The sequence below is a fragment of the Pogona vitticeps genome, chromosome 8, assembly GCF_051106095.1.
Source record: "Pogona vitticeps strain Pit_001003342236 chromosome 8, PviZW2.1, whole genome shotgun sequence".
In the NCBI taxonomy this organism is placed as follows: Eukaryota; Metazoa; Chordata; class Lepidosauria; order Squamata; family Agamidae; genus Pogona; species Pogona vitticeps.
Window position 1 is genome coordinate 5,753,108 of NC_135790.1, and position 12,100 is coordinate 5,765,207.

At 47.6% G+C, this 12,100-nt stretch overlaps 1 protein-coding gene across 1 annotated transcript in view; it reads left to right on the forward strand.

Annotated features, from left to right (window-relative positions):
* The first annotated feature begins 10,991 nt into the window (after positions 1-10,991).
* Positions 10,992-12,100, forward strand: part of SLC25A37 (solute carrier family 25 member 37) — a 35,231-nt gene continuing 34,122 nt past the window's right edge. Inside the window, exon 1 of the mRNA XM_072979188.2 lies at positions 10,992-11,374. Within this exon, the coding sequence (XP_072835289.2) occupies positions 11,123-11,374 (252 nt within the window). The 5' untranslated portion in view covers positions 10,992-11,122. The remainder of the gene's footprint in view (positions 11,375-12,100) is intronic.

Below are 12,100 nucleotides of genomic sequence, written 5' to 3' on the forward strand. Positions count from 1 at the left end.
AAGAGTGCAGATGATCTTGGGGGTCACAAATGGAGGGGGAGGGAAATACCAGAGATCTCCAGGTAGCACTAGGAAAAAGTCTCATCTGAACCCTAGATAGAAATGTCAGGATGGCACCTTCCTGCTTTCTCTGGGGAGCTTTTGTTCTGTTCTTCTTTTGAGGACTGCTTGAAAAATAGTCTGAGCTACCATTTCTAGCCTACGGTCCAGAATCCGCACTACCTGTGCTTACTGATCAGGCCCCCAGGAGCTTTGGCCTTCATGCCCTTGTACCAGAGATGGATGGACCCCATGACTTCCCATAAATCTCTATTTGGGCTTTGGCTACCCAAGGATTTGCACCCAGCAATAGTGGTGCTTCCCTTAAACGTCTCCTCCTTCAGGAACGGAGGAGCAAAAGAGGTTTTCTATTGACCCGCAGACCGGTCTCAAATCTGGAAACTGACAGTGGGTGTGTGTTCAGTCCTTCAGAGTCACCTTTTCAAACTCTGCTTATGCTGAAGCTCTCGAGTGATGACAGAATCAATGTTTACACACGTGGGAGCAGCCGGGTTCTTTATTCCGGGCATAAGCATGGCCTTCCCCCTGTTTTGCAATGGAGATGACAGATGAGCGTATCAGCGAGAAACTATTCAGCTGCCACTTTTCTCCTTTTTTTGCTGTCCTTAAGACCAGTCTCCACGCCTGATGACTCCTCCTCCTCTTCTTTTTTTTCGCTGCACCACATGCACCTTTCTGAACTTGAAGCTACACTCAGCGGTAAATCATCCCACAGCAATGCGCCGAGCGTTGAAATGTCTGAAAATGTAACAGGCATTTAAAAAAAAGCAGTTTGAAATTTTGATTTGTATTCAAAGCTGCATCTGTAAATAATTTTCTTATTAAATAAAGAAAGAACCAGATTACACCAAGCAGCCCCCCTTTCTTCTTTTACATGTGAAAGTGCCTTTTGGGACACATCACTCCTACAGGTCAAGATGCTGATGATCACGAGAGATTCCCAGATGGGTGAACTCTTATCGGTGCAAGCCACGGGGGCTGGCGCTCCCTTCTCCTCCCAAATATCTGCTCGCCGCATGGAGTGACTGGAGGCAGCAGATACAAGTTTGATGTTGAGAACTGGCAACCGCCTTTTCGATATTTACATTTACCCTGTGGTTCATGGTAAAGTTTGGAAATGATACTTCCCACCTTTTATACTTTCCTTTGGTTCCTGCGATTTCTCTGAGAAGACTGGTATATACAGGATTCTCTCCACCCCAGTTCCATCTTCACTACAACCCTGTGAGGTAGGTTCACCTGGGCTATAGCGAGACAAAAGACAGAGAGGAGGGTGAAAGGTCCCTGAGTGGATTTCATGGCCAAGCGCTGAAATTTGCACCAGGGTCCCCCATAGTCCAGGGGTGGGCAAAATACACCCCGCCTTGCCTTCAGCCATCATTGCCTAGGAATACTAGGAGTTGCAAATGAAGGACATTTAGACAACCACGCTTTCCCTAGCCCAACAGAAGCCCTACTCTGGCATTGCCAGCAAAACATCACACAGCCTTTGAAACATACAACACGGATTGGGGGCTGGAGGCTGAATCTTATTTTGCTTCTGGCAGTGAAACTGTGTCTTCCATTACACCAGAAGCTGCAAAGGAATTTGGGGGGGGGGGGGGTTCAGGACAGGCCTGTGTACCATATACAGCATTACCCTCAAATCTGCGGGAAGGGAAACAATCCAAGCAGGTTTATGAGGAAGAAACAAGAAGCGATCACGGCAGCCTCTCTGTATCCGCCACCTGAGGTCATGGCTTCACAGTGCCTAAAGTCAGGGCTGGCCTTGGCTGCCCAAGTGGGAGGAAAAGATAAAGCAGAAGAACCTTCCTTCCTTCTTAGGCATTTCAGCTCAGGGGCTGGTTATTCACCTGCACACCGTCGTTCCTTTCACGCCTTCTTGACTTTCCGGCCTCCACAAACAAACCCTGTGGGTTTGACACTGATTTTCAACGCTGCCGCTTCACCTGTGATACCTCGAGGCCTTCAAACCTGAAAGACGAGTTACTGAAGAGAGTTGGGTCAAGGGAGGAACATAAACGGAGGGCACAATTCTTCTGCGAAGCGAAGCGTAGCCTCTCCTGCCCCACCAGAACTCTGGATCAGTTTCTTCTGCGGAAGGGCAGGGGGGGGGAATGCTCCCACCCACCTACCCACCGGAGCATTCAATGCTTGCCCAAGTTTGGTGTCCTTCAACTAGACACCTGACAGGTGTTTTACTCTCAGTTGCATTAATTTTCAAATATACAAGAGGCACCGTTTAAACAGATAAAAATCCAGTTCTCCCACCTCGGATTTGTGCGTAATAGCCCGTGCCCTGACACGCTTATGGAACTCCAAACATTTAGTTCTCAGTGTTTCTTCCTTTCTGTTTGATTCAAAACTGTGGTTTGACTTTTTTGTTAAAAAAAAGATCAAACACTCTCCTGCCCTTGAAGTAGGAGGAATCTCCTGCCTCTGGCGACAGAGTAGAAAGGGTGGAAAACTGCACACATGTATGCTGGGAGGGCCATCTTCTCTGTCAGCATCGTCCTGGAGCATAGGTTCCTTCTAGTTGAGCCTTTTTAGTTGAGCCCCACCATGGCCACGGCAGAGCTGGCCTTTCCTTTGTGAATGTTTGGTGCGAAATCTTGGGCTAGCAACTGAAGACTGGGTAGGACTGTGAGCATAGGTTCAAGGAACAATCTAGAAGGTTCTGGAATGTGAAGGAAGAATCTTCAGCCTGACTCTAGAGCAGAAACATCTGGCTGGACAGAATGCAGGCCTTGGTGGGCTGTTGTGCCTTAAAACAGGTGAAACACTTTCCTATTCTTTTCCTTTGAGGACTTTTTTTGGGTGGTATGGTTCGGTAAGTTTCAACCAGGCGTAAGGAACTGGTAACCTTCAAGATAATATTGGTTCACAGGTCCCATCATTCCCAGAAACTGACTGTGCTGGCTGGCGCTGATGGACATTGGAGTCCACAATTTTCTACAGGGCCACGTATTCTTCATTTCTGAACTGGAATTTTTCAGTTACTTCCAAATGTGGAAAACTACTAGTCTTGCTGGGTTCCCCACCACTGCTTTGTTATGCTGAATGACAGAACCTGTTGGACGTCCTAACCTGACGGCACCCCTGATTTTTTTTTAAGACAGAAGGGAAGGCAGGAGAAAGGGGCAAAGATGTATGTGTGCACATTTTGAACGCTTATCCTTTTCAGCTAGATGCCCCCTCCGAATCTTCCAGTCAGCATGGCTAGCTAGGGCATGTTGTTGCTGTTGTGTGCTGTCAAGCCAAATCCAATTTTCAAGGGATGTGAAATGTATAAAGCCGTAGTGGTACCCTTGCCATGAACTTGGCAAAGCAGCACGTAGCAATTCAATGCAAGGAGGGAAAAAACTACTTCTTTGACAGCTTGTAGGTCAGGAAGTGGTTTTGCATTGGCTTCCTAGGTGGCTTCTTCATATGAGAAAGGACTGAACAGACGTGATCCACCATATGCCATCAGAAGCAGCACAATCTATTCTCCCGCCTCAGGCTTTACCACCGTCTGCCTGTCCATGCCGTCCCCGTAGGCAGCAGGGGTCGAGGAAAGGCTTGGAGTAAAACAAGGCCTGGTGGAAGCAAAATGCCTCTTCTGTTACATCCGTCCCATCAGTGGGTTAACACTGAGAAGCCTAGAAAAGGGACCTCCCTCCCCTATGTCGGGTCTGGAGGAGTTTGTAATTTATTTATTTTTTTGCCAGGAAAGTGATCCTACTGAATCTGCTAGATAAAGAGGGCTGGGCTCTATTCTCAGAAAGGTTTCCTCCTGCCTGAATGCTTAAAAGCAGCCACACCTTCATTATCTGACTGCACGCATGGCTTACGGGGAGAACGTTGCGACCCATCAAAACGCCCCATGCCTCCACCTGCCTTCAGAGAGTAGCCTAAGATAAGTGCCACTCAGTCTTCCTAACCAAAGTCACAATGGGCCATTTGGAGGTGCTGCTGAAGGGAGGGCTCACAGCCTCGAAATGTTACTTTTTTTGGACCAGGACTCCCAGTATCCCCCACCCAGGATGGCCAGTAACTTGCTGCTGGCCCATTTCTTTATTGCTTAATAGAGGGACAATTAAAATGAACCCACCTTGTACGCCTTCTTACGGACTTTACTATATTGAATAATTTTGTAATAGGCGAGCTTGGTCAATATTACAAGGTTCTCCCAGGTCTTTATCCTGAAGACGCTGATCCGTCATTGAATAAATAGGCGTCTCTGGGCTGTGATTCAAGCTCCACATGTTTGAAATGATATTTTATTTGCAAATAAAAGAGCATCGCAAGAAGAATTCAGGTTAGCATCTGCAGACTCTGCAGTTCTATTATGAGAGCGCTATTTCCGCAGAGAGAATATTGAATGGGTGCTCACGAGCGGCTTGTGCTACCTCATTCCACAGGGCAGTGGTAATGGCAATGCCTGCACTCTCTGAGAAATCCTCATGATCTCTAATTACATTTCCTTGCAGGCAGATAGTAAATTAGTCTCACGTCTGGCATTAGAGAATAGTGTGATCGCATGTCCTGTTCTGCAAACAGAGGGAGGCCTTCCGTTCAAAAGAGTCAATTCCAAGCACCATTGAAAGGTATGGCAATTAATACATTCACCAATTAGCTGCTAACACCCAGGCAACACAAAAATCATGGGCTGTGTGATCCTACTCTTATGCCATATGCAGGGAGGTATTGAGTCCAAACACCCCCCCATTAAGCTCTAGTACTGTAATTCTTTCTTGCATATAAATTAACATCTCCACGTTTTATCAAACATGCCTCTCTGATGTACTTCCTCTTTTGGGGTGGATGGGTCCATAAGTCCCCATCCTATCAAGCAGAGAGTAGTGGTGGGGTTTTAGGAACCTTGCAAGGCCCTAATGCATCAGTGGGATCCATTTCTTCCATAGGAGGGCAGGTTAGGTGCTTGCTCCCCCCCACCGAACACTCCATGCATTTTTGAATTGTGATGTAGTGATGGGGTGCGGTGATGGTGGAACTCCATTAAATATAAAAGTCCCATTGCTATCATAATGTGTGCAGGCAGATGGACCTTCAGCTGCTTAGCAAGAGATTTAGAGAGGCTGCTCCTATAAATAAAGAGCTTGACTGCTCGGTTCGGATTCTGTGACGTCCCATGCATCCTCAAGCACTGTTTTCATTCATTCTGGGTTCTGATGGTGGTCGTCCTCCTTCTCCTCCTTCAGTGTCTTTAAGTAAACTGATGCCTCTCGCATGTTGCCTCAACCCTATTCAATTCCATGTTCTGAGGATGTTCTTCCACTGTTGTGGGCTTCTAGATGTCATTGAATGGGACACTCAAGAACAAATCATGCGTGCAACACATACACAAGAAAAATGCATGTGTGTGTCAGAGCAGTGTGCACTACATTCATGAATTATTTTCACCCCATTGTGTGGCTTCACCCTTCTCATTCTTATGGACACCCTTTCTCAATGGCACAGAATCAATAGCCAGGGTTCTTTCTGTCTCTGATGGTGAGATGAGAAACAGAGGTTTGAGTTAGGATATCATTTGAAACAAACCATGGAGGGAAACAATCCTGGTTTGTTTAGCTCTTCTTGCGGGCAAAAAGAGCTTTGGAAAAGTGATTCAGCCGCAGCCTTCTTTTTTGCTCATGAGTGAAACTGGGGAAAATCCCTGTTCTGGGCTGCAGCTGAATCCCTTAGTTAGTGTACCCATTTCTGTCCATGCTGGCTAGGGGATGCTGGAAATCGTAGTCCAAAAACGGAACTTTTCCAGACTCACAGTAATTCAAAATGTTTAAAAGCAGAAACAAAAAAACAAAAAATAAAAAAGAGAAAAAAAGGAAAATATAAGAAAAACAAAAGTAAAACAAAACAAAGCAACAGAAAAAGAAGCCAAACTGCTTAACATGACATCTAAACATATTCTTAATCAGAGCTTCGAAGGAAGTAATTTCTTGCTATTCTTCAGCCACAACTTCCTGTATGGAGTTGTTTGAATTATATTATTACTGTTGTTTTTATTTTATTATATTAGTTTTACTTTTATCTCTTATTATTAGCCACCCAGAGCAGACTTCGGTCTAGATCGGCGGGATATACGTAAATTGAAATAAATAAATAAATAAATAAATAAATAAATAAATAAATAAATAAATAAATAAATAAATAAATAAATATTGCAATCCAGAAAATGTCTCCCTGAGATAAGGTCATTAGCTTTCAAGGTGCCAACATTTTTTTTTGTATTTGTTATTGCTGAAATAGATTTTAATGTGGCTAACTCTCTGAAAACGGTTATTTGTTATTAATTTCCTTTTTCTCCCATAACAAAGCTATTATGTCACACCATGACGGCAACTTGCCAGAGGGGAACCTCAATCCTGTTGTGGTGCAACGGTAGCTTTTTAGTTCCTTTTATTATCATGAGAGTGCAGGCGTAAAGAAAATATTAATTTTCCAGACACTGCATGCAGTGAGCATGTACCGATCACAGTGAAAGTGACAGAAAATAGACATTGCTTCCTAGCGTGTGTTAATTCCTTTTCCTTGCAGGTCTTCCTGCAGCTTATTGCATTAAATGCGATTCCCCTGCTCTCTCGCTCTTTAGTCTTACAACTTGCTCCACATTGTTGTGATCATCTCCCATGTTATGGAACTCAGCAGGTGAAGCCGCCCAAGCCGGCAAGCGAGCTCCACACCTCTGCGTGTGTCATGAGTCAGCTCCATGTGACACATCTCCTTCTTTTATGCTGATGCTGGCCAAGGGGCCATAAGGGAAATAGTTTAGGATAACACTCTGTTCCTTTTCAGTCATGTCACCACGTCATCAGGGAACACTCATGATGAAGGAAACATGTCAAAAAAGCTCCATGGGGCAAGAATCCGGCCTCCGAGGTTGTGGCTTTCATTTTGCTAACATGCTCTTTGTGTGGCACCATGCACAGTAGATGCCACACAAAGAGGATCATGTGCCGGAGATGGAGTAAGTGTGAAACAGTGGGGTTGAGCAGTGGGGCAATGAAGGCAAGGGTTTGATCGCAGAATAGGAGAAACTGTGGGGCAGACAGAAAGCACCCAATGGTCGGAATGACACTGTACCATTGCAAAGATGTTGACAGCTCCTAGGGACACATGTGAAGGAGATGCTCACAATCCAAAACAACACACTCACCAGAATGCTAAAACATTGCATAGTAAGATATCGATTCTGTGCCCGTAGCTATAGTAACAGTAGCAGAGCATCGTATGTAAGTGGAGTGTACTCGTTGTGTCTTTTGGAATATGGCTCCACCAGGGAGCATGTCACAGCGATTCCCCTTAGCAGAAAATGCCAACCCTGCTCCCCCTCTGCATTGTTTTAAGAATGCCCTTTGCTTACTGTTTTAAGCAACTAGATTCTCCTGGGATATTCCTCTGTTATGAATTCCCAACGTAGTGGCCAGCATGTGGACTGCTCCAAGTTCCCAAAGGACAGGCCCAAAGTTAGCTTATTTATTACGCCTCCCAGACTGACCGGACTGGCTAGGGGATTCTGGGAGCTGTAGTCCAAAAGAGGAACTTTTCTAACCACTGGGACTGCTAAATTCCATCTTCTCAGTTGCATTTTCCTTCCCTTGCTGGTTTTCCAGCCGTCCATTCCAGGGCTACTCTGCACTTTTTTTTACAGTCATGGTGGTTTTTATTTTGACCTCCCCATAGCGTTCTTCTGCTTTCTATTGATTTGGATTTACAGTTTCCATTAGCCCCGGCCAGCATACCCAGTGATCAGATACAATATGAGCTGTACTCTCACTGATGGTAAAAATGAAAGGGGTAGCTGGATTAGACCGTTTGGACGAAGACCCAGCAGAGTCTTGTGGCAACTTAAAACCTAACACATTTTATTTGTGATCAGCTTTTGTGAACTTCAGCATACCTCATCTGATATGTCTGAAACTGTTTGTGAAAGCTTATGGCAAACAAAATGTTTCATTATTTAGGACTGTTGTTTGTTGAAAACAATAAAGTTACAGAATCAGTGTTTCACATGACTGAAATTTCAATATGCCACCAAAATCTAGGGTTCTTCTTGAGAATGAATATATAGCTTCAGAAGATGTGTTTAATTTTAAGGTTTTGGAAGAAATCTAGGAAGAAAAATGAGGATTTTTTGGGGGGGGGAATTCTGGTCTGAAAATAAACATTTTGGCTGAGCATTCATAACAGAAGTAACTATTTCATTTTGTGCATCTGAGAAGATGGCTTGCAACCATGCATATTCACTCTGGAAAAAAAATCTGTTAGTCTCTATGGCAGAATGACTCTTTTGCAGTTATTTATTTACTTGTAATATAGACTGAAACAAATCAACACAGCTCCTCTTTCAGGACTATCAAATCCTAAGTGTAGCTCCAACTTTCCTGGCCATTTCTGCTCGTGACTCCTGAAATGGATCTTGGGGTTGTAGGGAAGCAGATCCTGTTTGAATGGTCCACTTCTGGCCAGCTATTCATAGGTTTTTATATCCTGTTCAGAGTTTTTGAAAAGTTACTTCCTTGACTTGCCAGAATTCTCCACCCTGCGCGGTAATTTGTGTTGTGAGTCATATTCCAAAAAAAGATAGTAACTTTCCCAAATTTCAGGGCATGTTATGTTCCTAATTGGCCGGATAGGTTAAACTTAGGAATCTGGCCGCAGAGCCGAAGGTTGGAAGTTTGCTGTGCCTCCTGGGAGAACAGCCAGCCTGGGTAGCCTTGGGCAAGCGGCTGAGTCCTAGAAGTGCCCTTGAAGAAGGAAATGGCAAGCCAATTCTTAGTACTCTCTACCCAGAAAACTCTAAAAAGGTCAACATCAATTGGAATTGGCTTGAAAGCATATAATTATTATTACTATATTCCTAGGAAAATAATAATGTGCCTCATACTGAAAAAAAGCCCTAGGTTTATGTGGCCAGCACTGTTGATATTAACCAGCAGTGGCTCTCGGGTTTTTTTCTGCAGGATTGTTCCCTTTTCTGTAGATGCTGGGGTTTGAACTGGCATCATTCTGCCTAGGAACTCTGTGTTTTTTTTTTAATTGTAGTTTGGACTTTCTAAAAAAAAATGAAAAAAAAATGATATCCTGAATAATCATACGTCGGTAAGCAAGGTTTAAATCTTTGCTCTGCTAATAATAATATTCTTTGCCACCTCTTTGCTCACACCAGTCTGCTGTTCAGGAATTATCTCCCTAGATATATAGAGTGAAATGAAGTAGCCAGAAATGGTCAGCTAGACTCTGCCATTACAGGATGCAGGTGGTAGAACTGTTTTATACCTGATCAGCTCCATGCCACCAGGTTAACTGCCAGCTACTAGCAGCTATGAGCAGAATTGGAGTTGGTGGTTTTTACAGTGTGTCCCTTTAAACACTAAAATGTTTTCTTTCTCTGCGGGTCAAACATATACAGCCAATGTCTGTCTTCCTCCAGGGTTCTGCCACCTCGTTCTGCTGCTGCTGCTGTGAGTAGATCAGGCCTAAATGGTGGTGGACTTTGGTCTCTTAGATGCTTTTGACTACAACCCCCAGAAACCTTTTATTATTGGCCTGCTAGTCGAGATTTTAGGGGGCTGAAGTCCAAAGCAGCTGCCTGATCAAAGGTTCCCAGGCTCAGACTTGAAGTTTTTCCCCCCTCTTTTTTGCAGATACCAGCAACCATTAATGCTAGACCGCCTGGTCGACCATAGCCTATTTTTTCTTTTTCTTTTCCAGTCTGAATGTGCTATATATGGGGAATACAGACATTTGTTGACTATCGTGCATGTACAAACAAGGCCTGTGTGCTCATTCCTCATATTCAGAACCCTTTTTTGGTTGGACTGCACATTGCTCCTTGAGTCTAGAGGCCACGCAGAAAGAGACAGGGATTGTATTTAATGGTGGCAGTGACCCAGTGGAACTCCTCACTACTGGATTTTTGTGGTTCTCCTTAGTCGTTCTCTTAGACCATGGAGAACGTCTATTTCCATGTCAGCTTTTGGAACGAAGAAGGGGGAATGTGCAGGCCTCCAAACAGGGTTGAGTTCCATGTCCCTTCGCTCCCAATCATTCTGGCTGGAGCTGCTGGGGATGGCAGAACACAATGTGCCTACTCCTGTTTCAAAGTGCAGTTGTTGCTGTTTTGGTTGTTGGTTTTTAAGTGGGCTGTTGTGCTCGCTCAATGTCCGGTTTCTCTGCTTTCATGATGGTACCCGTTGCCCTTTTTTAAAAAAAAAACCTCTAACTGATTTTACAAGCGACCCTAGCTTTCCCTAGCTTACGGGTGGAGACCCCGTGGCCCTCCAGGAGGTGGACTACAACGCCCATCAGCCTTGATTAGCTCTGGCAGAAGCGGCAGCCTATAAAATCTGGAGCGCAGGAGACGATGTGCCGCTCCAGATTTGGGTGGAGGGCGGCGGCCACTTCCTTCCTCCGGGATCGATCCCCCAGCCCGGTGGAAGGGAAGCCCAACCACATCTGGACACAACCCCCCCCCCCGAAAAGAAATCAACCCAGACTTAAGGCGCATACGCAAGTGACTCCAGACCCGGGGATTAGAGGGTGGGAGAAAGAAAGCACGCCAGAACGCCTTTCGTTTCCTGGGTCCTCTTTGGAAGTCCACGGGCGCTCTTGGGCGGCTTTCCCACGCGGCCGAGCCGGCAAGCGGGCGCACGTGAGAACGGCTCGCCCTGCCTGCCTGCCTGCCTGCCTGCCTGCCTGCCTGCCTGCGTGCGCAGGGCGCGCTCCCCTTCGGCGCTCCGGCCGGGAAAAAGGCCCTGCCCGCTCCGGATCGGCCGCTGCTGCCCCCGCGTCGGTGCCAAGCCGGGGCGCCGCCATTGGCCGGGCGCCGGCCCCACGGAGGCGGGCGGGAAGGGGGGCGGGCGGGTCCGGAGGGCGGAGAAGCGGGGGGGGGGGGAAAGAGAGGCGTGCCTTTGAAGAAGTGAACTTTCTCTCCGCCCCCCCACCCCACACTCCCGTCCTTCCCACTTCTCACTTTCTTCCCCCCCCTCCTCTCCCGCAGCCCGCCAGCCAGCTGGGGAAGCGAGCGAGCGGCCGGTCGCGCCGGCGGGGCGCACGGATGGAGCTGAGCTGCGGCGTCGCGGGAGGAAGGAGCGGCCAGAGCGCGACCGCCACCGCCACCGCCACCGCCGTGGCCACGACGCCCGGCGGCGGCCCCGCCTCGTCCGGCCGCCTGATGGACGCCGACAGCCCCGGCGAGGAAGACTACGAGAGCCTGCCCCCCAGCGCCTCCCTCGGGACCCACATGACGGCCGGGGCGGTGGCCGGGGTCCTGGAGCACACCGTCATGTACCCCATGGACTCGGTCAAGGTGAGAGCGGGCGGGGACGGCCGGCGGGAGGGGGGGGGAGAGTCCCGGGGCGAGCGCACCCCGGGGCAAAAGGGTCCCGCAGGGCATCCTCTGTGGCTGTGTATGTTTTGGGGTGCTTGTGTGTGTGTGATCAGAGCTGCACCCCCCCCGATTTAGGGGTCCCCAAAATCTGGTGGCGAATCCAGTGATGTTAGAGAAATGCATCCCCCCCCCGTTCCCCCTTTGGCCCTACGGGTGCTGAAAGCATGAGCTTTCTCTTGGGACGCAGCCCATTCTCCTTTTTTTCCCTTTCCACCCATCCCTCGGGTGATGCTCCTTGTCCCGCCTCCGCCCCCAAATCGTGGTTCGTTAGGGCTCCGGCGTGCGGGAGAAGGGCTTCTCCCCGCGCGGATCTTGCGCGGCCCCGCTGGCTACGGCCCCATGCTCCTTCTCCGTTTGCCACCTGGGGATGATGGGAGCTGCCTGGCGTTGACTTCCAGAAGCAGCTGGGAGCAGGGGGGGGGCTCTTAGGCCCTCCATCCTCTTGCATGCACCTCTCCATTATCGCCCAGTTCACGGGGAAGAAGGGACTGGGATTCCCAAACTGCTCTCTCGTCCCTTAGACCCTGCAACTTCGTCTGGCCAAAGGGTGACTAACGCACATGCTGCCCTGGTGTAGGAGATTGTGAAACTTTGCTTTTTGGAAAAAAACGTATTTGAGTAATAAGGGAGTCCAGGATGAAGCGG